Genomic DNA, 25760 nt, shown 5'->3' on the forward strand with positions numbered 1-25760 from the left:
AGACTGGGAGAAAATATTTGCAAACCATATCTCTAAATATATATATTTGCATATCAGAATTTATAAAGAATTCTTATAATTCAACAAGAAGAAAAACAGCAAGAAAAAAATATGGGCAAAAGATTTGAACAGACACTTCACCAAAGAAGATGTATGTCAAATAAGCAGGTAAAAGATGCTCAACACCATTAGTCACCAGGGAAATGAACATTAAAACCACAATGAGATACTGTTTACATTCACTATCAAGCCTAAAATTAAGAAGACTGACAATACCAAGTGTTGATGAGGATGTATAAAACTAACACTTTCATCATACATTGCTAGTAGAGATGCAAAATAGTGCGATCACCTTAGAAAACTGTCTTGCAGTTTCTTATAAAGTTAATCATGCTCTTACCATACTACCTGGCAATTCCTCTCCTAAGTACCCATGAGAAATAACTTATGTTCTCACAATGACTTCTGTGTGACTGTCCATTGCACTTTTATTCGTAATAGCCCAAATCTGCAAATAACCCAAATGTCGAGCAACTGATGAATGAATAAACAAACTGCCAAAATTCTTCAATCACTTCTTTCTTGCTTCCATTTCCTTGTCCCCTATTCTTTCTTGAAAGCTCTACAAACTGTCCTTTATTCCATCTAGGCTCTCAAAAGTCTTCTGTGAGCCAGCCAAACCCCAAAATTTTTCGTCGTCTTTCTTGCCTCCTCAATGGCATTTGCCATTATTAATTACATTTTCTTTCTTTGCATTCTCACTTTCTTTGGCTCCTATAACAATGAATTTTCATTATTTTCCTACATTTCGCACTGATCTTTTTTTTTTTTTTTTGTATTATTTCTGGCTCGTCTCTTCCCTTCTGACCTCTAACTATGAGTAGCCCCTAAGACTTAGCCTTTAGTTCTGAGTGTTTGTTCTGATATTCATTTCTTTGCCTCTCATGTGCGGCTGTTCTGCCCACCCTGCCCTCACTGCTTTCACCATGGTTCAGGCTCTTCCCTTTGTGAGATTTATTCTCCTGAAGGAAAGCTCTGATCATTTCACTCCCCTGATCACCTGATTAAGACCTTCAATCATTCTATAACCAAACCAAGTTAGCTCTGATAGAATGGTAATAATCCTGAACTTGGATTCCAACAACCTGTGTTCAAATACTAGTTCTGCCACTTACTAACTAGGTGACCGTGGATAAGTCAATGAACATCTTCTCAGAGTTTCTGTATCTGAAAAATAGGGATGAATAACACTATGCCATAGTTCTACTGTAAGGATGAATTGAGATAAATAAAAATACAGGCAGTTCATAAAATGTAAATCATTATTAAGCTTAAGTATGATCTTTTGATGAACATGTTAACCCTTATATGTGCCCAGCATTGGCTCTACAGCAGTGGGCAAGCAGACAAGGCCCTCTGCACATGGAGCTGACAGTCTAGAAAGGAATACAGCAATTAAAATAGACATGGCAAGTTTTAAGTCTGAAAGAAAAAAATAGGTGCTTGAAGTAGCCCATAGGAAGAGCATCTCATCGAGGCTTGCAGGGGAGAGGAATGGTGAAGAAAGTTTCCTGAATAAGATGACATTTAAGATGACACCTAAAAGATAGGTAAAAGTGGGCCAAGTAAGGGAGTGGGGCGGTGCATGTCAGTGACAAAGAGGTGTCAGGGGGAATAGCATGGGTAAGGGCCAGGAAGGGACAGAGACCAAGGAGCTTTCTAGGAACAGAAAGAAGTTCAGTATGATTGGAGTATAAGGTTGAGTACAAAGAGAGGGAGCAAGAGTTGGAAGTGATGGGCAGTGAAAGCAGAGAGCTTATGCCTGCAATTTCCGGCATAGATCAGGCAAACAGAAGGTATTGGTGATCCAGGATGAAGTAGAGGGTGTTCCGAACTGTGGGCCAAGCAAGTCTGGTGATAAGAAACAGAGGTGATCAATATTGGGTAGTTACCTAGGTAGACAAACAATCAGTAGTATCTGAAAGGCCCATCAATGAATCCTAGCCACTGGGCTGCATTCACTGATAGGGCTCAAAGAAGGAAGACTGGCAAAAACAAGGCAGGTCCCCAGTAAAAGGCTATTAATCCATTGTATATACAGAGAACGGTGATTTTTCAAGGCATTTCTACATCTGATACCTTTTAAAAATCTTCACTGCATCCCTGCGAGCCAATTGGAAGCAGGTATCATTACTTTTATCAAGGATACAGTTCGTCACATCCATTACTAGAATAAAGGAGGCACTGTTAGTCCTATCCATTATTAAGATGACGAGTGGAGGTGTGATAAATCATATGTTATATATTCTTTAATCCTACATTTTAAATTTAACTTTAATCCAGGAATGGCTAGCTGTCAAACAAGTATAGAGTGGAATATAGGAGAAAAGTCATTAAATTGGAAGTCAGAAAACTGGGTTCTAGTCATAGCTCTGTCACAAACCTGTTGGTTGACCTTTGGCAAGTCACTTTACTCTGTGCTTCAGTTTCCTCTAGTTGGACTAGATCTTTGATTGGCAAGGACTTTTCTGACACTCAAATCCTATGACTATAAGTACTGAGGGAAAAGGAAAAGCTAGGATTCCAAATGTATTGGAGAATTTTATATTTTATTTTTAGCCCCAATCTTTATTTTTATTTTGGTCTTCTGTCTAGTTTCTTGTCCCTCCTTGCAGTTCTGTCACTTCCCTAGCCCCTGAAGATATTTAAGAAGCTGCCTTTCATCACTTTAGAACTGTAAATATGCCCTTGAAACATGCAAAGAGGCTTTTGTGTACTTCCAAATCGAGGTTATTATCGTACAAGTAAGTCACTTGAGTGCACTGCATTCCTCAGCTTGCTCCATTGAAAGCTTTATTAGGTTATATTGTCCTCTCTTAGAAGGACTAGTTGAGTAGATAAGACTCTCCCACTTTAAAAGGTGGGCTATCTGATGAAACAGGGTGCCTAATGTTCCAGAGTATAAGCAAAAAGGATTTCGGTCCTGCCCAAAAGACAGACACACTTCTCAAGACAAGTAGGTGCTCCACTTAAAGTGGCATAGTCAAGGACGAATGTTCTAAAATTAAACCAACCAGCTGCTCAGCTGCAGACACCCACCTGTCAGTTTTGCTATCTTCTCCTTGTCCAGTCTTCTCTTTCCATGAAACCCAAACTCCCACTCGCCGCAACCCTTTAAAAGCTGAAACATCACATACTTTCCCAAAGGTGCCTATCCAAAAAAGCAGGAAGCCTGTTTCAAGAACATATTAGGGTACACGTACTCATTCAAAGAGTCTATGCTCTTTCATCTCAAATACCTACAACTTCAACTTAAATGGTGCCAACAACTGCCTTCAGAAGTCAGTTAATATAAAACCTTCCTTGTTAGTGGGGTGACAGTACAAAACCGGAATGCGTGAATCCTGCTAAATTTCAGGAACTTGATATTTAATATCAAGTTTGATATTAAATAAACAGTAGATAACAGAGCTTGATAAACAGTAGAAATGGAAACAAATATATCAGTTTCCATGTTTAGGTCCTAGGTATACCATCCACCTAACAATAAACAACAGAACAGTTGTCAATGTGTAGCAAGATTCAACTGAATTAACCAGATGCTAATTGTAAACAACCACATAAAACAAATGAATACAATTGGAAGTGTTTCTCAATATACATGTTATTCTAACTGGGCTTAAATAGAGTAAGGAAGAACTGTGATTATTTTTCTTGTAGAAATCATTTTTACTGTTGAGGTTATTTGTCTTTTTATTAGATTATATTAGGCCAGAGTTCCAGGTTTCCTCTCTAAGTGTGTTGTTGTCATTCTTGCAGTTGGTGTAAGTTTATTCCTGAAAATACATTATTCAAATTTGGCACTCAAAAAGTATTTTAATAATTATTAATATTAAATTCATTTTTTCGATAAAGTAAAATTTTACTAGTCATGTTGGACATGGTATAAGGTTAGCATACAGTAAGATATTTTGTAAGATAGTAGATTTATTGTGAAGTACTATGTACCTAGTATATTCTTTTATGAATAAAATGCAATTATACAAATAAATTTTATTATGTTTATATTATTATTCTTATGTCACAAAATTAAAATAGACCTGTCTTAACATAATTCTATAATGACTCACTCCTTCAATACATATTTTTTTAAGATTTATTTATTTGAGAAAGAGCACAGTGGGAAGGGCAGAGGGAAAGGGAGAGAGAATCTCAAGCAGACTCCATGCTGGGCACAGAACCCAATGCAGATGAATCAAAGCATAGCATAAACATAAAAAATCTAAGATAGACAAGAAAGTTATAGTGAGGGTTTACACATTTATTAAAAGGTACAAATTACTAAAATAGAATTATTGAATAAACTTACAATATTTAGATGCCTATATTTTAAATTATTTTTCACATTTCTTAGTTTGAGATGCCAATAAGAAAACTAATTTTTTTCCCCAGGGTTTTTAATCTAAATCTAACCATACTTCCAGCTTTATTATCAAACTTCCAGGGGACGCCTGGGTGGCTCAGTCAGTTAAGTGTCTGCCTTTGGCTCAGGTCCTGATCCTAGAGTCCTGGGATCATCCCTGGGGTGGGCTCCCTGTCAGCAGGGAGCCTGCTTCTCCCCCTCTCTCTGCCCCTTCCCCTCACTCATGCTCTCTCTCTGTCAAATAAATAAAATCTTTAAAAACAAAACTTGCAATATGTCATTTCTATGAAATTTTTATATAAAAATAAGGGCTTGGGGCACCTGGGTGGTGCAGTCAGTTAAGTGACTGACTCTTGGTTTCTGCTCAGGTCGGGGTCGCAGGGTCCTGGGATCAAGCCCCACATCAGACTCCATGCTCTGCACAGAGTCTGCTTCAGATTCTCTCTCCCTTTCCCTCTGCCCCTCCTGCTCATGCTGTCTCTCTCTTTCTCTCTCAAATAAATAAATAAGTCTTTAAAAAAAATAAGGGCTTAATCCAGTTACAGTTTTATAAATTGTACTTCAGAAAAGTTAGGGTGTTTTAGATTTTAGCTCTTAGCCAATATGCAGTAATAAGAACCAGACCAACTCCACTGCCTGAAACAATAAAAAAATGGACAAAATACATAAAACAACTGTTTTCAGGTTTTAGACATCACCAGCAGAGAACAGTAATCCCTGAGAGAACAGAAGCAAATGAGGTAAGCCCTATGATTGTCCCAGTTTATTACCTAGAGAGAGCTTCCAGGCTGGGTGCAGAGAGCAGGAACCTAGGAGGAGCCTAGTGGATTTTTTAAATTAAAGAGCTGAGGGTCTGGGAAGGAAAGATGGCTAGAGTTTGCAGGGCAGAGTACCAGAAAGGAGAGCAATGCATGGGAAGAGACTTCCAGAGATCCACAGATGGTCCCTCTCAAGTCTTGAGATGAGTACTGATCAACACATTTGTATAAGAAAACTACCTGAGGCCAGAAAAAGAACTATGCTAAAAGAGAGAGGGAGCAAATCCTTAGAGGTCATGTAGGACTAGGAATAGTCAGCCAGAGTGGAAAATCTTGTAATTCAACCTTGTATGCATCAGTAATTAGAAGGGTATTGCTTCAATAAAAGGGCAGAATTAGCCCTATACTAAAGGATACATTGGTTCCAACTAACAAAACTTAAAAGCAAGTCTCAAAAGGATTGAACTATTTTCAAGTAATCTAACTGCAACCCAGAAAGAAGCTCAAGAATACAAAAATATTCAGCATTCAACAAAATAAAGTTCACAGTGTTTTGCAGCCAACCAAGCCATGCAATAAAACAGGACAATACAACTCATAATGAATATAAACATTAATAGAAACAGATCCAAAAATGACACAAATGATGGAATTAGTAGTCAAGAACGTTATAGCAGTTATTATAACTATGTTCCTTATGTTCAAGAGTGTAGAGGAAAGACTGACCGTGTTAAGCAGAGTGTGAAAAATATAGCAAAAATCTAAACTAGAACTTCCACTGTTGAAAAAATGGAATGTCTGACATGAAAAATATAAAGAATGAGATTTGTAGAAGAGATTTGTGAAGTTCAATACATAGTAATAAAAATGATTCAATATGAAACATGGGGGGAGAAAGACAGAAAAATAATCAATGAGCTGAGGAACAATTTTAAGCAGTCTAATATATGTGTAGTTGGAGTTCACAAAGGAGAGAGGAGAAAGGAAGGGAGAGAAAGGAAGGAAGGTAGGAAGGAAGGAAGGAAGAAAAGAAAAAAGAAAAAAAAGGAAGAAGAAAGAAAGTAAGAGAAAGAAAGAAAGAAAGAAAGAAAGAAAGAAAGAAAGAAAGAAAGAAAGAAAGAAAGAAAGAAGAAAGAAAGAAAGAAAGATGGGCTGTAATTTTTCTAAATTTGATTGTAACTATAAATCCACAGACCTAAGAAGTACAACAAACCTTAAACACAGAAACAAGAGGAAAACTACACCCAAGGCACATCATAATCAATTTGTTTAACAAGGAATAATAAAGAGAAGATCTTAAAGCAGCCAGAGAAAAAAATAACTCATGATGAACAAAAGAACAAATGTAAGGCTGAAACCTTTTTGACATAAACAATGCAAAGCAGTGGGGCAGGATCCTAAAAGTACTGAAAGAAAAAAAATTTGTCAACCTACAATTCTATACCCAGTAAAAATATCTTTCAAAAATTAAGATGAAATAAAAACTTCTTCAGACATAGAAAAGCCAAAAAAATAAATAAATAAAGTTCATTAGCAGCACACTTGCATTGCAGGAAATACTAAAAGAAGTCCTTCAGACAGAAGAAAAATGATACCAGATGGATATCTGGATCTGCACAAAGGAGTGAAGATCATCAAAAAGGGGAAATAGGTGGATACATGTAAGGTACTTTTTTTCTTATTTTTAAAATATCTTTGAAAGACAATTGAGGGATACCTGGCTGGCTCAATCAGTAGAGCATGTGACTATTGATCTTGGGGTCATGAGTTTGAGACCCACGTTGGGGATAGAGTTTACTTAAAAAAATAAAATAAACATAAAGATAATTGACTTTTTAGAGCAAAAATACTAACAATGTGTTATGAAGTTTAAATTATGTAAAGAAGTCAAATATGTGACAACAATGGAGCAGTGGTTAAGAGGAGGGAAAGGGAGTATACTGTTCTAAGTTTCTTATGCTATATGTGAAGTAACAAATATTACCTAAGGGTAGACTGTGTTAAGTTAAAGATGTATACTATAAACTCTAAAGCAACCACTGTTTTTTGAAAAAGTTGCAACTAATAAAAAAGGAAGTAAAAAGGACCCTAAAATAGTCAATCCAACAGAAGATAGAAAAAACAAAGAGGAATAGAATATAAAACAAAAACCAAGATGGCAGATTTAAACACAGCCATATCAACAATCACATTAAATGTAAAAGGTCTAAACACTCCAATTAAAGGCATAGGTTATCAGATTGGATAAATTTTTTTAAAAAGCTGCAACTGTAAGAAATTCACTTTGTTTTTTTTTTTTTTCTTAAAGTAGGCTCCACACCCAGCATGGAGCCCAGTGCAGGGCTTGAACTCAGGACCTTGACATCAAGACCTGAGCTGAAATCAAGAGTTGGACAGTTAACTGACTGAGCTACCCAGGTGTCCCAAGGAATTCACTTTAAATATAAAGACAACAGGGTTGTGAGATCAAGCCCCATGTCGGGCTCTGCACTCATCGGGGAGTCTGCTTGAGATTCTTTCCTCCTCCCTCTGCCCCTCCCACTGCTCTCTCTAAATAAATAAATAAATAGAATCTTTAAATACAAAGACATAACTTAAAAGTAAAAGAATGGAAAAAGATATACTATGCTGACCTTCACCAAAGGAAAGCTTATGGTAGTGGCTATATTATTGTTAGACAAAGTGGATTTCAGATCAAAGAATATTACCAGAGATAAAGAGGGACACTTCATATTGATAAAGGGGCTAATCCATCAAGAGGATATAACAGTCCTAAATGTTAATGCACCTAATAGCAAGGCTTCAAAATACATGAAGCAAAAACTGCAAAAAGAAACAGATGAGTCAATAAATACAGTGAGAGTTTTCCAGATCTTTTTCCTGGAAAAATTCATAGAACAAGTAGAGAAAATCAATAAGGATACAGAAGATTTGATTAACAGTGTCAACTAACTTGACCTAATTAACATCTATATAACCACCAAAAACAGTAGTATACACAATCTTTTTAAGGGCATAAGGACCATTTATCAAGATAGACCATAAAGCAAATACGGATAAATGTAAAAGAATCAAATCATACAAAGTATGTTCTCTGACCACAAAGAAATTAAGTTAGAAATCAATAACAGGAGGTACCAGGGAAATCCACAAATATTTGGAAATAACATACTTTCGAATAACTTACGGGTCAAAGAAGAAATAAAAAGGGAAATTCGAAAGGATTTTGAACTGAAAATGCAACATATCAAAATTTATGGGATGCAACTAAAGAAGGTTTTGGTGGGGAAGGGAAGGCCTCAAATCAATGCTCTACAGTTCTGTTTTAAGAAACTAGTAAAAGAAGAGAAATTAAACCCAAAGTAAGGAGAAGAAAGTAATAAAGATAAAAGCAAAAATGAAATAGAAAAACACGAGAGAAAGTCATTGAAAGTAAAGCTGCTTTTTTGAGAACATGAAGATTCAAGAGTTTTAAAAAACCATTAAAGAACCATTGCAGTTATGATCCTAAAAGCTTCCATTTTTAGTAAATAAGAACAGTACACCAGAAACCATGGAAAAGACCTAATATTTCTATGTGTTTGTGTGCTTGATCATGCCTGCCTCATCCATTTTCTTAAGAATATGAAAAGATCTTGTGTGCTAATGAAGAGAAGGAATCCATAAAACCATCTGAAACATAGTACATATTTTTACATAGGTATTTATACATATATATGTGTGTGTTCATACACTTTTCATCAAGAGTGTAGAACTTGTGGTAAGAACATTTTGCTTTTTTTTATTCTTCTAAATCCTATTCCCTATTTGGCTTCTCCTTTTTAAAAATACTATTTGGAAAAACACTTCATTCATTTATTCATTCAATGTAATTATGAAATGCTACAATATGCCAGAGACTGTGGGACATGCTGGGGGACACAGCTGTTAACCAGACAAACAAGATCCCTGCCCACTGAGAAGATTCTATTATGTGATACAGACAAGTAAATAGGCAATAACATGTACTAGTGTGAAAGTGCTGTCACGGGAAGACAAGTGCCAACAGAGTCCACAGATGGGTAATCAACTTGGACCTGAAATATTCCACAAGCTAGTAGCTAAAAAGAATTTTTTAAATGTGATAACTACATTTCTTGGGTTATTGTGATCTAATAACATATGCAATAACATTTTAGTTATGGAGCAACATGTAAGGTATGAGTTTGATACTAAAAGAACCTCTTGACTACTATGTACCTAATATTTACTCTACTTCTTATTCTGTTCATACTGTGTTAATAGTCTGTTGAAAGTTTCATATCAGAGTAAAAGTAAGACATATGGAATGCTATTTTAACTAATTCTCAGTATTACTGAGAGTTAGAAAAGAAAGAACATATAGGTAATTCTAACCTGTTTAGAACTTTTTAAGGATCTCTTTGTTATACTTGGGCATAAGAAATGGCAGAAACTAAGCCAAAAATCCAGATCCTTAGGCAAAGTTTGAGGGATTCCAGGCTTAGAAAGTAAGGCAAGACCAGAGAAATGTGAAGATTCCAAAGATTAGGTAGGAAAGGGTCTGTGATTCAGAGATGTTTTTAAATTATGCATTTCATTTAAAACATTGATTTCACATTTGGAAATGTATCTTCAGGATATTATTATAAACTTCTGCATTTTAGCTATACGATTGTTCACTGTAGTTGGTTATACGGAAAAGTTGGAAACAGCCTAGATGCCTAAAAACAACAGCCTGGTTAAATAAATTATGTCATATCCACACAATGGATTTCTAACCAGATTTTTAAATAATGTAGCAGTGTTTCTCAAATTTTATTGTGAATCAGAATCATCCGGAAGGCTTGTTGAAACCCAGATTGCTGGGCCCCACCTCCAGAGTTTCAGATCAGTCAGCCTGGTATAGGGATCAAGAATTTGCATTTCTGGGAAGCCTGGGTGGCCCAGTTGGTTGAGGGTCTGACTCTTGGTTTTAGTTCAGGTCATGATCTTGTGGTCGTGGGATCAAGCCCCGAGTCAGGCTCTGCACTCAGCACAGAGTCTGCTTCAGATTCTCTCTCCCTTCTGGTCTCGCTCACTCTCTCATAGATAGATAGATAGATGATAGATAGATAGATATAGATAGATAGATAGATAGGTAGATAGATAGATAGATAGATAGCATTTGCATTTCTAACTAGTTCCCAGGTTTGATATTGATGTTGTTGGTCTGGGGGCCACACTTTGAGAACCACTGATGGAGAGTTATTTTCATTGAGTCGGAAAAAATTCACAAGGCATTGTTAAGTTGAAACAAAGCTGTTTACATTATATTCTACATGTATATATACAGAAGCGTAGATGGGAAAATATTGTGGAGTTGGTATTATTCCTGGTTGTCTTTGGGATCTCATTGTAGATTCTTAATGTCGCCTACATTCTGAGTGACAGATTTCTCTGTAAGGAGAGTATTAGCCACTGAAACATAATCAACTTTCTTAATTTGAAAAATAAGATCAGGAAGTCCTGGTCAGTAGCACTAACAAGCTGGAATCATCAAAGCAGCCTTGGTCTTAGATCCCTTCTGTCTTCTTTTTTTTTTTTTTTTAAGATTTTATTTATTTATTCATGAGAGACAGAGAGAGAGAGAGAGAGAGAGAGAGGCAGAGGGAGAAGCAGGATCCCCTCTGAGCAGGGAGCCCGATGCGGGACCCGATCCCAGGACGCTGGGATCATGACCTGAGCTGAAGGCAGACACTTAACCATCTGAGCCACCCAGGCGCCCGATCCCTTCTGTCTTCTATGTCTTGTCAGGAATGTCTCTTCAGAAGCAGTCATTGACAGAGGAGCAGTGATGGGCTCACAGATATATCCTGTTCCTGATGGGGACAAAACCAGAAGAGGCTGATGTTACAGGAGGGCTTCTACGCTTTTTCTTACTTCATTTTAGTAGTGCCACGCAGGCTTCTTCTGGAGATGTTTGAAGAAAAACTGGGTGGGACCCAAAGGGCGACCTGCCAGAAGCTTGAAGCATCTGGATTGGCGCACTCTTTGTTTCCTGACGCAGGATAGATCCATTTCCCAGAGTATCAGATTAAGGCGTCTCCTTTCTGGAAAAAAGATTTCATGGTTTAAATTCCCGTTGACTTTTGTCTGTGGCACTTTGCTGTCTCCGTTCCAGCATGCAGTCTCAGGGGTCATGATGTCCCTACCCCACTGATATCAGTGTGCCAACTGTGGTGTCATGCACATTGAGCACAGAGCTGCCATTCAGCTTCCACAGTCTGGGTTCAGGAAGCCAAAGAGCTTCTAAGTTCCTACAAACCTTGACAGATCTTCCTCTAGCCTTGCATGTGAGAAGCAGTTCTCAGGAGGCAGGGGTTATATGGAGGGAGGGAGAGGGAACGAGGGTAAATGTCAAGGGTAAATATGTGACAGGAACTGAGAGAGCAAACAGTTGCCACCAATGTGGAGGAAAAGGAAGGGTGGGCCACAATTTAAGAGAAGTATGCTATAGACTTTGCAGTGGAACCCTTACGTGGTTGGCACTGTGACCTTTAACATGTCCTTGCATTACTGTGGTCAATAAACCAGGAGGTAGCCACATTATTGGTTTTATTTAGAGTGCCTCACACATTTCTAACAGAATGCCAGTATTTGGGATATTATATGAAAAATAAGCCCCACATAAAACTCACAATGGATTCATTGTTTTTTATTTTTTTAATGATTCAAATGTAAAATTATGTGGTGATATAGGCTATCCTTAAAAGAGACATTACTTCTAGAGCACTGGGTGTTATATGCAACTGATGAATCACTGAACTCTACCTCTGAAACTAATAATACACTGTATGTTAATTAATTGAATTTAAATAAAATAAAATTTTTAAAAAGTAAAAAGAGATGTTAGTAATATATTGACTTTTGAGTAGGTGACATATTATTTGTTGGAAAGTTTTCTTCCATATACTGTTTTCCACACTTTACATGTAAATAAATGGGGTGGAATATTGTTAAAGTTTAGGGTACAAACTTTTCCAAGTTTTGCAAGTTCAAAAATAGCTAGAAATGCAGAAACTGGTTAATGATTCAGTTATTTATAACTGTTTTTATAATACAAGTTCCTACCTCTTCCCTTCTAGTGCAATAACATGAATTCAGTGTATGAATCTGTTTAAGACCTTATAAGAGGAAGTTAAGTTATTTAAAATTTACCTATTAACTTGAATGCCAAAAACAATGTTATAGTCAACCATTCATTTACCAAAAATTTATTCAATATTGACTCTGTGCCAGGCACTGCCCAGGGATCAGTGATTACCCTCAAGAAGTTTACTTTCTAGACTGGGAAGATGGTAAATCCATACACAACTACCACTACAATGTGTCAATTGGTAATAAGTACGAAGAACAAAAATGATGTAAGGCTGCTATAAGGACTTTGTGTTTTATTCTGAAAGAAATGGGAGGTCTTTGGGTGGGGGTAGACTTAAGCAGGATGACATGATCCAACTTCTGTTTATAGAGAATCACTCTGGCTGCGGGGTGGAGAGTATCCATTGAATTACTACCCCCTCCCCCAAACTATATTTCATTTAGGAGAGTTCTGCACCAGTGGGCCTGGAGATGTGATCCTTCACAGTTGATTCTTGCCTTTGCATACTCCCAGTGCAAAATCAGTTTCTAAAATGAAATTTTTATATCCAAAGTATTCCTTAAAGAAATTTTTTTCCTGGAAAACTACTTTTAGATACATTCTCTCTAAATGGGAGTTTATCCAAAGCCTACTTTTTAATAATTACTTTACTTTCAAACTACTTGGTTATCAAAATATTTCTGAATGGAGTTTTAACATACCTCTTTTTTTTTAAAGATTATTTATTTATTTATTTGACACAGAGAGAGAGAGCACAAGCAGGGGGAACAGCAGGCAGAGGAAGAAGCAGGCTCCCCGCTGAGCAGGGAGCCCAATGCAGGGCTCGATCCCAGAACCCCGGGATCATGACCTGAGCTGAAGGCAGATGCTTAATGACTGAGCCACCCAGGCGCCCTCACATATCTTTAAAATATCAAGAGATACCTAAGAATTTTTCAGGGGAGCCTTGTCTCTTATTATATAAATTAACAAGATTGTTTGAAGTTTTGTACTGTTTTTTTTTAAACCTCCATAATAAAGTATAATTTAGTATTGGCCTCCTTATAATACTGGTTTATGTTTTGAGGTAGTTTGGAATTCCTTTTTTATATTCATTGGTTTCCACTGGCAATGATACCCTCTTCGACCAGCCTCTACTCCCTCAAAGTTAACAGACCCATTAGAGAAGTTTGTACCACTCCAGCCCAGGGCCCCTTTTATTACCCCCATTGTATAGACACACACACACACACACACACACACACACACACACGTACACACACAGCACACACACACAGCACACACGCGCGTGCACACGCACGCACACGTACACACACGCGCGTGCACACAGCACACACGTACACACACAGCACACACATGTACACGCACACACACACGCACACACACACGTACACACACACACACATGCGTGCACACGCGCGCATACACACGCCCAAAGTCCGTCCCTTCTGAGTCTTCCTCCCTCTGGTTTCCTCCTCAGAATTAAAGTTTTAAATTGCCTTTTGAGTCTATCTATAACATACACAATAAAAACAGTTTTATTACTTCTACTTTGCATTTAACCATACTGTTAACTAACTTGATCAGCCATTTTACTTCTCTGTATTTGGATTTAAGGGACTTTTAACTGATTTCAGAAATCAAATCCCCCTTGAAAGGACTGTATTTTTACTACTAGTAATAATATTCCAAGAATGTGCCACAGCTTAGAAGGCAGATTCAGAAAGGGAGAACCAAAGGTATTTGTAGCAACAGTGGCCCCAATTAGTTACTGATTAGTCTTCGAAAGGATCACACCTCATTTGGAAATAGAAGGGTCATCTTGATTTTGCCATCACTTCCCACCTGGTCCTCCGCCTTCTTCCTATTCTTCACCCCTAATAATCCATTCTCCTCACAGTAGCGAGAGTTATCTTTTTTTAAAAATGTAAATCAGATCACATCACTTCTCTGCGTATGACCTTCCAGTGGCTTCCCACTTACAGTTAGAATAACTACTGTGGCCTTTAAAGGACTCTCTATTCATGATCTGTCATGTACTGGCTCCATCCTCTTCTCTGAAAACTGTCCCCTTGTTTCCTGGACCTCAGTCACACTGGCCTTGTTGTTCTTCCTTTAATAAGCCAGGCTTGATTCAGCTTCCAGGCGTTTAAACTTGCTCTTCCTTCTGCCCAGAATGCTCTTCCCAGTCTCTGTCTGGCTGCCTTCATCTCGAGAGTCAGGTCCCTGGCGGCTATTCAGTTTGTACTTATTCTGCACATCCGAACAGGCAGCACACCTGTGCGATCAAGGTCAAAAAGCCTCTTATCACTTGCAGGAGATAAAAGGTATAAATCACATCAAGCCTGTATGAGGCAAGTGATTTGGGGTTTTTGCTCACAGTCCTATATACTCACGGTAATTTTTTTTTTCTTTACAGGTTATTTTCCGAGCTTTGTCACCGCCATACGATGCAGAGAACCCTTACAGTGCCAAAGTGCAGGAGCAGCTGAAGATCACCAACCTCCGCGTGCAGCTGCTAAAACGGCAGTCTTGTCCCTGTCAGAGAAATGACCTGACTTCAAAGCCTCAACATTTTACACATTATGCAATCTATGATTTCATTGTCAAGGGCAGCTGCTTCTGCAACGGCCATGCTGATCAATGCGTACCTGTTGATGGCTTCAGACCGGTCAAGGCCCCAGGAGCATTCCACGTGGTATGTAAAACAGGTCCTCCCCTGTGAAAAACAAACCATGAGTTACCTTCAGCTTTGGGCATTGGTAATCTAAGTTCCCTCAGAGTTTGTCTGTGCTCATCTAGCCCTTCCTGTTTCTCCCTTGCCTGATTCACTCTTCCGACTCCATACTCATCCTAAAAAGTGCCAGTTAACTTGTTTTTTAATCTTCAATTTTAGAATTATAAATAGTCAGGCATGATAACCAGATTCCGGGGAACACATCCATGCCAATCGTTAGTACCATGACCTTCAGATATGAAGTGTAAGGTGAGGAGCAGGAGGGGTTGGCATAATCATACTCGCGGTATTATCACACAGAGCCAGCTTGGACAGTAAATGGGGACCATTGTTGAGTTGATTTTAAAGGGGAAAAAACAAGAACCTCAGTTTAATGCCTGGTATCTTTTGCTGTCCGGCTAATAGAATAATAATTCTCCTCTGTGAAGAGTGGCCTGACCCCCTGTCACCCTAAGGCAGAGTTAAACCCTCTTTCCTCTATGGTCACGCATCCCCTTGTGTTTTCCTCTGAACTTTTACTTGTCTACATCTCTTTGGAGATCACAAACTCCCGAGGATGGGGAATGTGTGGTCTTTGTATCCTCAGGACAGTGTGTTAACTGAGCCAGAGTTAGGTGTTTGGTAGATGTTTGATTGAATGATATCAACACAGGAATAGAAAAATGATGAAAAATTACAGTCATTGTCCTCACATCACCTTCTCCTCTCCCCCCCCATAAAAAAAGACATGAAATGGCTCAGACAGCAAGTACCTTTTTGGGATGCACCCAGAGCTATGGCTGGGGATTGGGCAAAGAGAAGGCAAGGAGGAGAGCACTCCAATTTTTAAATTTTATATTTTGCTCTGATACTTCTGTTAAAAGCAAAAAAATAAATAAAAATTTAAGACCTCAATGTTTCCTTACTTCATATCCTAGAGAGGAGACTTCCATATTTGTCTTTCTCCCAGCCCTGATAGAGGACAGGGCCATAAGGGACCATGAACCAGTTAGCCAGCAGAAGAGTTTGTGTTTGCTGGGCTAAGTCCCTGGGGTGCACGACAGCTTTGGGGTGATGAAAATGACCAGGGCAGCAACCAGAGTTTCAAAAACAGAAACAATGCTATTCCTTTAGAAACGAAGCTGGGGCTTCCAAGTTGGAGAAAATGGAGCACTCACCCAGCAGACACCTACTAGTTTGCAGATGCAAATGGATCTTTGAGCTAGCATTGCTTCAAATAAAGGATGGAATAATTTGTAATACCTAAGTTAATGGGGTTTAGCTATGATTCACCTAGAAAATAACCCAGATATTCTAGAGATGTGTCAATCTACTAGACCGTAAACTAGAAAGTTGGTGTGAGGTAGAATGCAATAAATGTCTGCCATTATATTTCAGTGAATGAGTGAAAGGAGACTTTCACTCAGGTTGCAATGGGCTGAGTGTTACTGCACCTCCAAAATTCATATGTTGAAAACCTAATCACAATGTGATGGGATGTAGAGGTGGGACCTTTGGGAGGTAATGAGGTCATGAGAGTAGAGACCTGATGAATGGGATTAGTGGCCTTAAGAGACCAGAGCACTAGCTAGCTAGCTCTCTTTCTGCTACGTAAGGATACAGTGAGCAGGCAGCAGTCTGTTACCCAGAAGAGGGTCCTCACGAGAACCTGACGCTGCTGGCACCCTGATCTTAGACTTCCAGTCTCCATAACTGAGAAATAAATTTCTTTTGTTCATAAGCCACAAGCTGGTCAAGGTATAAAGCCTGGAAAACTGCAAGCTGAAGACCAACCCCACTGGCCACATGGGCTGTGACTGTCTCCCCAAATGGATTCCTCTGTGCTTCCAGAGGCATGGCTGGCCAGGCCATGCTGTGGCACCTCCACAAAGGCAAGTACCTTCATACACTAGATGGCAGGGACACCATCAAAGCCCTGGGATTCAGCCCCCACCACTATTGGCTCTGGGCCGCCACAGGCCACAGCATCAAGATCTGAGACTTGAAGGACAAGATCATTGCAGATGAACGGAAACAAGAAGTTATCAGTACCAGCAGCAAGTCAGGGCTGCCCCAGTGCTCCTCCTTGGTCTGGTCTGCTGATGGCCAGACTCTTTGCTGGCTACGCAGATGACCTGGTACAGGTGTGGCAGGTGACCATCAGCACCCCCTAGAAATATATGCCAGAGTTTTAGAAATTAAAAAAATGGCTTTCTGACTTAAAAAAAGAATTCTATTAATTCTGCTAAATTCAAAAAGGGATAAATAGACAGAGTTAACAGAAACTTTTGCAAAAGTCTTAAAATATAACTATTCTATACAGTCTTCTGCCAGTAAGAAAGCTGTCAGGCTATGAGCCTGAGCCTCCACGTCTGCACTGCTGACCCGCCACTCCATTCTGCCACTACCCACCAAACTTCTTGCTTCCACCATGGCGTTGTGCATTCCAGCAGTGTCCTGTCCAAAATCACTGCCACCTTCCACCCCAACCTCACCAGCTGGCCTCTGCAAGAGTCAGCTCCTGGTGAGCTCATGTGGAGATGGGGCCCCAACATCCAATCCTGGGAGTCACAAAAGCCTATAAGAGAGACACCAGCAGTAAAAAGAAGAATCTTGTAGGTGGTACCTACCAATATCATGGAAAAGCCTTATGTCCTCTTAGCGTCTGGAAGGCAGAGGCCTAGATTGCTGCAAAAAATTTGAACAAACAAAATATGCCCCTTGCAGGACTGGCTGAATTTTGCAAGGCATCTTTAGAACTAATCCTGGATGAGAACTGGAAAGTGTTGGAAATTGGCTAGAATGTCACTGTGCAGACCATTTCTGGAACTGAGGCCTTAGGGATCAGAGCTAGTTTTCTGCAAAGATTTTTTAAGTTCAGCCAAGATGTCTTTCTGCCAAACCATGAGACACACCGGCATGCAGCTACAAGGTTATCAATACTATGACCCCGAGACTTGTGGCTTTGACTTCACAGGCACTAGGGAGGACATTTCAAAAATGCCAGAGTGAAGTGTTCTGCACACTCCTGCCCACAATCCCATGGGAGTGGACCTTCATCCTGAGCAATAGGAGGCAACAATAGCAGTGAGAAAAAGAATTCTCTACGTTCTTTGACATGGCCTACCAAGGCTTTGCCAGTAGTGATGGTAACAAGGATGCCTGGGCTGTGCAACACTTCACTGAAGAGGGCATTAATGTTTGTCTCTGCCAGTCCTCTAGCAAGAACATGGGCTTCTATGGTAAGCATGTGGGAGACTTGACTGTGCTCTGCAAAGATGCTGATGAAGTCAGAGGCGTGGAGCCACAATTGAAGACCTTGATCCATCCCCTGTATTCCAGCCCTCCCCTCAGTGGCGCTCAGGTTACCTTGACCATTCTGACCAGCCCGGATTTTCAAAAATGGTAGTTGCAGGAAGTGCAAGTCATGGCCAACTGTATCATTAGTATGCGGATTCAGCTGGTCTCCAACCACAAGAAGGAGGACTTCTCCCACAATGGGCAGCACATCCCCAACTATACTGGCATATTTTGTTTCACAGGGCAAAGCCTGAACAGGTGGAGCAGCTGACCGAGGAGGTCTCCATCTACATGACAGAGGTCGGCCACATCTCTGTGGCCAGGGTCATCTTGGACAACTGGGCTACCTTGCTCATGAGATCACCAGATCACCAAGTAATTTCCCTGATGAGAGGGAACAGAGACAACTGTCCTGTCTTCAGCCTCTGCACATGTGAGATTCACAGGATGAGGAAGGATGGAGGTGATGAGTGGATCATTTCTTTCAACCACAGTGATTGAATGTGTTCCTCAGAAAAGAACATGTACTTCAACAGGGCAGAGGCCTCCATAGCTGGTGTCTGGAAGTGTGTGGCTTGAAACCGAACTCTCCCCCACCTTTTTATCCACAACTTTTCTGAAATAGTTAACATGTATGAGAAAGTCCTATCCTTAAAGAACCCATTAATCATGCCATTGCAATATTGCAGCAGCTTTAACTTAAGTACCTTATGGTCTTGAGAGGTCCTTGGTGAACCCAGCATGAGACATAGCCCTTGTTAGAGGCTTTGTGAGAAGACCTAATCCTAACATTAATGGTCAGCCTGCTTGTCTTCCCATGATTGAGCAATCTTATCAACAGACCATGTTAACTGAAACGTGTTTTATGAAAACCAGGGTCTGCTGCCACTACAGCAAGGAAAATAAAAGATATTGTTTCCTGTTTTGTTTAAGAAAAAAAGAAGTTTCGCCTTTTTAATGCTTCCAGGCATTTTAATGCTCCTCTCTTTTCCCTTATCTGTGCTGCCCTTTTCCTGAGGCACGAAGATCTATAACTAGCCTCGATTTTCATCCTGTTCTACTGGTTGATTGGTCATTGAACCCATCTTCTCGGGATTTATTTATTTGAAGAATGAAGGGCATAATTTGCTATTCATCCCATAACCTCATCTTTCTCAGCAAAGAATAGTGAGAGTGGGCAACTGCACCTTATTTTAGCATCCTTTTCAGTGATTGTTTAATCTTCTCCTGTTGGGTTGTTGCCTCTGCCCAGTGGGACCTCATCCTTCCATTCAGTGTGGTTGTGTAGTCCATCATCTCACATCATGCGGGTAATACCAGGAAACAGGATATTCTGGACCTTGGCTTTAACTTTAGTGTGCTGCCAGCCGGGCTCAGGCTTCACCCTTGGAAAGATAACAACCATCTGCTCTAATCATGTAGACTTATTGCAGCCTGGGTTCTCTGTTATAATAAAGTTACTGCAAGGCCCCTCTCCCGGCCCCCCCAAAAGAAAACTGTTAGCCTATTGAAAGGATCTGGATAACCAAGTAAAGGGGATTATCTAGTGTTTTTTTATTTTAAAAGGATGTGGGAATGAGAAGTCTTTATCCTAGAAGACCCTATGGGATAGAAACCACACTCCCTTACTACTCTCGGGTCACTTTGAAACTGGAAGCAACTGCCTTTTAAAAGAATGCTAGTTTTGTGACATCCTGCTCCCCAATTTTCATATTGATTTCAGCAGCAGTGGTGGTAGCACCCTAGTGTTATAACTAGAGCATGTGCCAAAACCAGGCAAGACTAAGTCAAACTTAGAGCCAGGGCGGGGTAAGGGATAAGAAAGAGGCTAAGTGGCCAAAGGTATGTTAGCTTCCAGGAATCCAGTTCTATGGATATTCTTGTTGTCTCTACTCTCTTAAAATGCTTGTTTGTTTGTTTTTTAAACCATAGCAATTGGACCAGCAGAGGTTTATGGTCAGAAATGGGAATAGTTTTGGTTTCAGATTTTTCCATCCCTAAGTGCATTTTATTTTTATGTATTTTTTTCTGGATTATAAAGGGCTGGTATTAAATTTGGATATGGTTGCCTCTTCTAAATGTGATATTCTTATTCCTAGAACTGCTCAGCTGAGCAAATTGCACATTAAAAGCATAACCTTTTGCCTAATTAATAACATGGCCATAAGGTCAATTGTCCTTCATTTGTATGAACTCTATTCATTTTACATATGCTGCTATAAACAACTGGATTCATAAATTGTGCCTGCACAATGGAAAGTAGCCTCTTGAGAAATGCAATTCTTTTACTAGTCAGCTTGTCATAGGTATATGTGTATAAATCTGTGTTTAGCCCAGCTTTTCTTTATAATAGTCATTCTCAGTGTGGTCCTGAACCAGCAGCACCAGCGTTACCTGGGAATTTGTTAGAATTACCAATTCTCAGGCCCTACTCCAGACCTACTGAATCAGAAAATCTAGAGATGGGGCCCAGGTGATTTCAGTGCTTGCTAAAGTTTGAGAGCTACTGCTTTATAGACTATGCCAGTTTATCTACAGCTAATATTGTTGTCAGGATGGTAATTAATTAACAAGGTCTGGTTTTATGGGCTAGAATTTTTAACGGCTAATGACAGTTAATGGAAATGATACTTAGTCTGTTTCTCAAGCTCTCTAAGATTTTAGGGTCATTTTCTTTCTGTGGGAGTGGGGAGCAGAAAAAGGCACAAAGTAGAGTGCAAGTTGGCAGCCTCATTTGTCTTGAAACACTCCTCCTGTGTCTTCTTCATGCTTCCCCTTCTTCCCAGTACATTCCATTTATTCTTTACCAGTTCAGTTTTTTCCTCATCTGTTCATTTTACTGGAAGGCAGACCAGGGCAGTTATTAAGACCCTAGCTTTGGAGTCAGATCTGGATTTGATTCACCACAGCATTTGCTAAGTTACTCAGTCTCACTGAACCTCAGTTTCCCAAGAAAATAAGATCTACTTTCCATAGTTATTGTGAGGATTAGAATTATGATAGCCAGTGCCTGGCATATGGTAGCCACTGCTCACATTGCTGTCACTCTATTATATTACCTCAGCCTCTTCTACGACTTCTCCCACATACACTTCTTCCCCAATAACAACAAAAATAAATTGTAGCTTATGTGCTGTTTGACATGTTTACAAGGCTAGGGGTTTTGTGACAAGGAAAACCATACTTTGACTCCAGCCTGCTGGGATCCCAGACATTATATGAAAAGGCGATCTTAAGCTTTTCCTCTTTGCAGCTGGAGAGGACTGATGCAGTTCTCTTTTTCCTAGCAGCTGGTGATTTTACAGCTGTTGGATTGTTGGATGGCAATAAGAGGGAACGTGGAACGTTTCATTGTTTTGCTAACATATCACCCATTGCACAACATGGAAGCCTTAGAATACCATGAAGAATTGGTTAGATGCCTTGTGCTATACTTGTTAAAGTGGATTTTTCTTTTCTAATCAGAAACTCATTATAAAAGAGTATCAATATTTTAACTGGCATATTCTAAATCTAAGAGTAAACATTGAAACCATATGTAGGACCAGAAAGTGGGGTTTAAGGAAACTGTTGCTTAGCTCCCTAGCTGTGTAAGACAAATTTTAGAAGTATTTGTACAGTTTCATTACAAAAGTTTTTCTCATCTGAATCTGAATACATTTAATCATATACTTATGTTTGCACATCTCATGTATCAAGTTTTATATAGCGAGAACAGATTAAAGACCACATTTTTCATCTTTAAAAAAAATTTTTAATGTGCTATGATATAAGCCCAAAAGTAAGAATTAGAAAGCTCTTGACTCTTTGGGGTATTAAGGAAAAGAACAAGGACTTAAAAACAATAAAGACAGCAGCAATCCCAATTATTTCATTTGTCACATAAGGCTCTGGAGGAAAGGGTAATCCTATCACCAAAATGGTGCACAGTGTTTTATTCCAAATATTAACATACTATTAAGACTGCCAATTTGATACAGTTAGTGTGAGATTATCCTCAATCCATTTCAAGGTCTTGACAATGTTCCTGTGTATTACTATGTTATAGCTTTGCCAATAGCCCCTTGGCAATGAGTAACTACAGATGCCATAGAAGGTGTACAGAATGTTGATTATACTTCATTTACTACCTTGTGTTTTCTAGTAGAAGGGCAAGCCAGTAAAATATGTTCATGGCTGAAATTGTCAGTGTTTTGACTGTAAAATTCCCAATGAATCTAGCTTATTTTCTCTTGACACAGTAAGATATACTCTTAGTGGCAAAAGTTGCCTGAGATTATTCTTTTTATTTGATGATCAGGAAACCAGAAGGCTTCAGAACCCGAGGCATTACAAAACCATTTTTGCATTCATGAAAGAATTACGTATGGGGTTCCTTTCAAAAATTCCCCCAGAACATTTACATATTTATTTATAGGCCTTTGACTATTTCACAGAAAGGTTAAATGAAACAACTGAAAGCTGAATTGCTGGTGCCAGAGCTGACATTTCTGAAAGTGAAACATAAGCCAGTAGAAAAGTAAACTTGGTTCTCCAGAATATCATATTTGTTCATTCAACTGTTCATGAACATGCTTTGCAGAAAGTGAAACATCTATATTTAGGTCAAAATTAGAGCACGGAAAAGATTCAAAAATAAGTTTCTTTAACAAGTTTGAGCTGCTAGTATAAATTTGGGAAGAAACAACTTAAATTTGACATTTTTCTTGCTATAAAGTACTCTTCAAATATTCAAGGCATATCCCACTTTGAAAATTTTTCTTATGAATATTTCCTTTTCAGTGTAGCATTTTTGGATCCATCCCACAGATAGCTGGGAGATCTCTGGGTCTGCAAGGCCTAGTCTTGCAATTTCACGGCTAATATAATGGCAGGGAGGTGGGGGGGAGCTACATGGAAAGAGAAAAGCTGAGGTTACAGATAGATATCTCACTTCTGGTTCACAACCCCAGGACTCATATCTCTGTGGTATTTCATTTGTGTCTTGCCAATTTTGTAAGAGCTGGAAATGTACTTCAATTTGTCCTAAAACAATTACATTCAGTAGAAGATAAACTGTAATTTAAGTTCTTATTCCTTCTTACAAGGATTTTTAGTTATCAGACACATAAGGTTAAAATACACACACACACACACACACACAATATCATAATCATTCCACAAAAGAGAGAAAATTCACAGCTATTTCAAATAGTGAGGAAAACTAAGTCTGTTAATTTTGGCATTCAAAACCTTAAAACTATAACTGAAACTACTGTTATATTGTATCTTAGCAATGTAGATACCTTATGGAATAAAATAGTACATGTATGGGCAGATGGAAGGACTATAGTATTTATTAACTCATAATAAGATTTTTTAGACATAAGGGATTTTGATATCTTTTTAGCTCTTTAGATAGAAATAAAAAAAAGCAGGAAATTATTGTTCCAAAAACTAAAATATATTTTTAACTTTAAAAGAGCTCACATATTAGAAATGGAAAACTGATTACATTTGTTCCACTACTAAATGTTTTATATATAATATGAACAATTATGAAGTTTGTAAGAGTAAACACTGATCAGGTGTTCTTTGCCTTTTAGTTTTGCATCTCTAAGGGCACCACTACCAGGCATGCAATTTAGCTGGCTGAGTCAGCTCTCAGAATTCCTGAAGGGCAGACGTTTCTTTGTTCCCAGATAAGACCTTGGTAGGCATTAAAATTAAAGAGAAGGTGGAATCACAGTATTTCCATAGTATAGTGTGCTGAAAAGAGGTTAAAGATTGTAGTTGTAACATATTTATCTTGTAATTCTTGTTTGCAATTTAATCCAATTCTCATGTGTAAAGAAAAGGGAACTTAACTCTGAGATTACCCAGAAGTAGGAGCAGTGAAGAGACTTGTGCTCCAAACTGTGCCACCCAGGGGCGCCTGGGTGGCTCAGTCAGTTAACTGTCTGCCTTTGGCTCAGGTCATGATCCCAGGGTCCTGGGATCGAGCCCCGCACTGAGAGATAGAGTTTCTCAGACAAACAAAACTAAACTAAAGGAGTTCATGACCACTAAGCCAACCCTGCAAGAAATATTTAAGGGGACTCTGAGTGGGAAGGAAAGTCCAAAAGTGACAGTATGAAGGTAGGAAACACGAAAGCAGTAAATATGAATATTTCTGTAAAAAGTCAGTCAAGGAACTCACAGAATAAAAGGATGTAAAATATAACAACCTATACCTAAAAAATAGGGAGGAAAGGAGTAAAAAATGGGTTCAAAATTAAATGACCATCAACGTAAGATAGACTGTCATATGCAGAAAATGTTATATACAAACTTAATGATAACCACAAATCAAAAACCACTAATAAATATGTGAAGAATAAAAATAAAGAAATCCAAATATATCACTAAGGAAAACAAACAAACCATGAAAGAAAGACAAGAAAAGACTAGAAAAAAATCTTCAGAAATGACCACAAAACACGTAATAAAATAGCAATAAATAAATAAATAAATAAATACATACATACATATCTATCAGTGATTACTTTGAATATAAATGGACCAAATATTCCAATCAAAAGACAGAGTTATACCTCAACATAATAAAGGCCATATATGAAAAACCCACAGCTTTCCTTAATGGGAAAAACTGTGAGCTTTTCCCCTAAGGTCAGGAATAAGACAAGGATGCCCACTCCTACACTTTTATTCAACATGGTACTGGAAGTCCTAGCCACAGCAATCAGACAACAAAAAGAAGTAAAAGGCATCCAAATCAGCAAAGAAAAAGTAAAACTTTCACTATTTGCAGATGACGTGATGCTCTATATAGAAAGTCCAAAGGACTCCACCAAAAAACTACTAGAACTAATAAACGAATTCAGTAAAGTTGCAGGATACAGAATCAATGTACAGAAATCTGTTACATTTCTATAGACCAAAAATGAAGCTACAGAAAGAGAAATTAAGAAAACAAGCCCATTTATTCCTGCACCAAAAGCCATAAGATACCTAACAATAAACCTAACTAAAGAGGTAAAGGATCTGTACTTAAAAACTACAGAACACTTATGAGGGAAATTGAGGAAGGCACAAAGTAATGGAAAAACATTTCATGCTCATGGGTTGGAAGAACAAATATTGTTAAAATGTCTATGCTACCTAGAGCAATCTGCACATTCAAAGCAATCCCTTTCAAAATACCATCGACATTTATCACAGAGCCAGAACAAATAATCCTAAAATTTGTATAGTACCAGAAAAGAGCCCGAATAGCCCGAGGAATGTTGAAAAAGAAAACCAAAGCTGGTGGCACCACAATGCCAGACTTCAAGCTATATTACAAAGCTGTAATCATGAAGACAGTGTGGCACTGGCACAGAAACAGACACATAGATCAATGGAACAGAATAGAGAGCCCAGAAATGGACCTTCAACTCTATGGTC

At 38.7% G+C, this 25760-nt stretch overlaps 1 protein-coding gene and 1 pseudogene across 6 annotated transcripts in view; both read left to right on the forward strand.

Annotated features, from left to right (window-relative positions):
- The window catches only part of NTN4 (netrin 4), a 109070-nt gene that overhangs the window by 25506 nt on the left and 57804 nt on the right, over positions 1-25760 (forward strand). For all 6 annotated transcript variants that reach the window (XM_025882594.2, XM_025882595.2, XM_073900488.1 and 3 more), the window contains exon 3: positions 14739-15017. In XM_025882594.2, the coding sequence (XP_025738379.1) occupies positions 14739-15017 (279 nt within the window). The remainder of the gene's footprint in view (positions 1-14738; positions 15018-25760) is intronic.
- LOC112831050 (aspartate aminotransferase, mitochondrial pseudogene) lies at positions 17388-18772 on the forward strand (annotated as a pseudogene).

The sequence above is a fragment of the Callorhinus ursinus genome, unplaced genomic scaffold (assembly GCF_003265705.2).
Source record: "Callorhinus ursinus isolate GAN/ISIS: 27379988/994484 unplaced genomic scaffold, GSC_fseal_2.0 scaffold14, whole genome shotgun sequence".
In the NCBI taxonomy this organism is placed as follows: domain Eukaryota; kingdom Metazoa; phylum Chordata; class Mammalia; order Carnivora; family Otariidae; genus Callorhinus; species Callorhinus ursinus.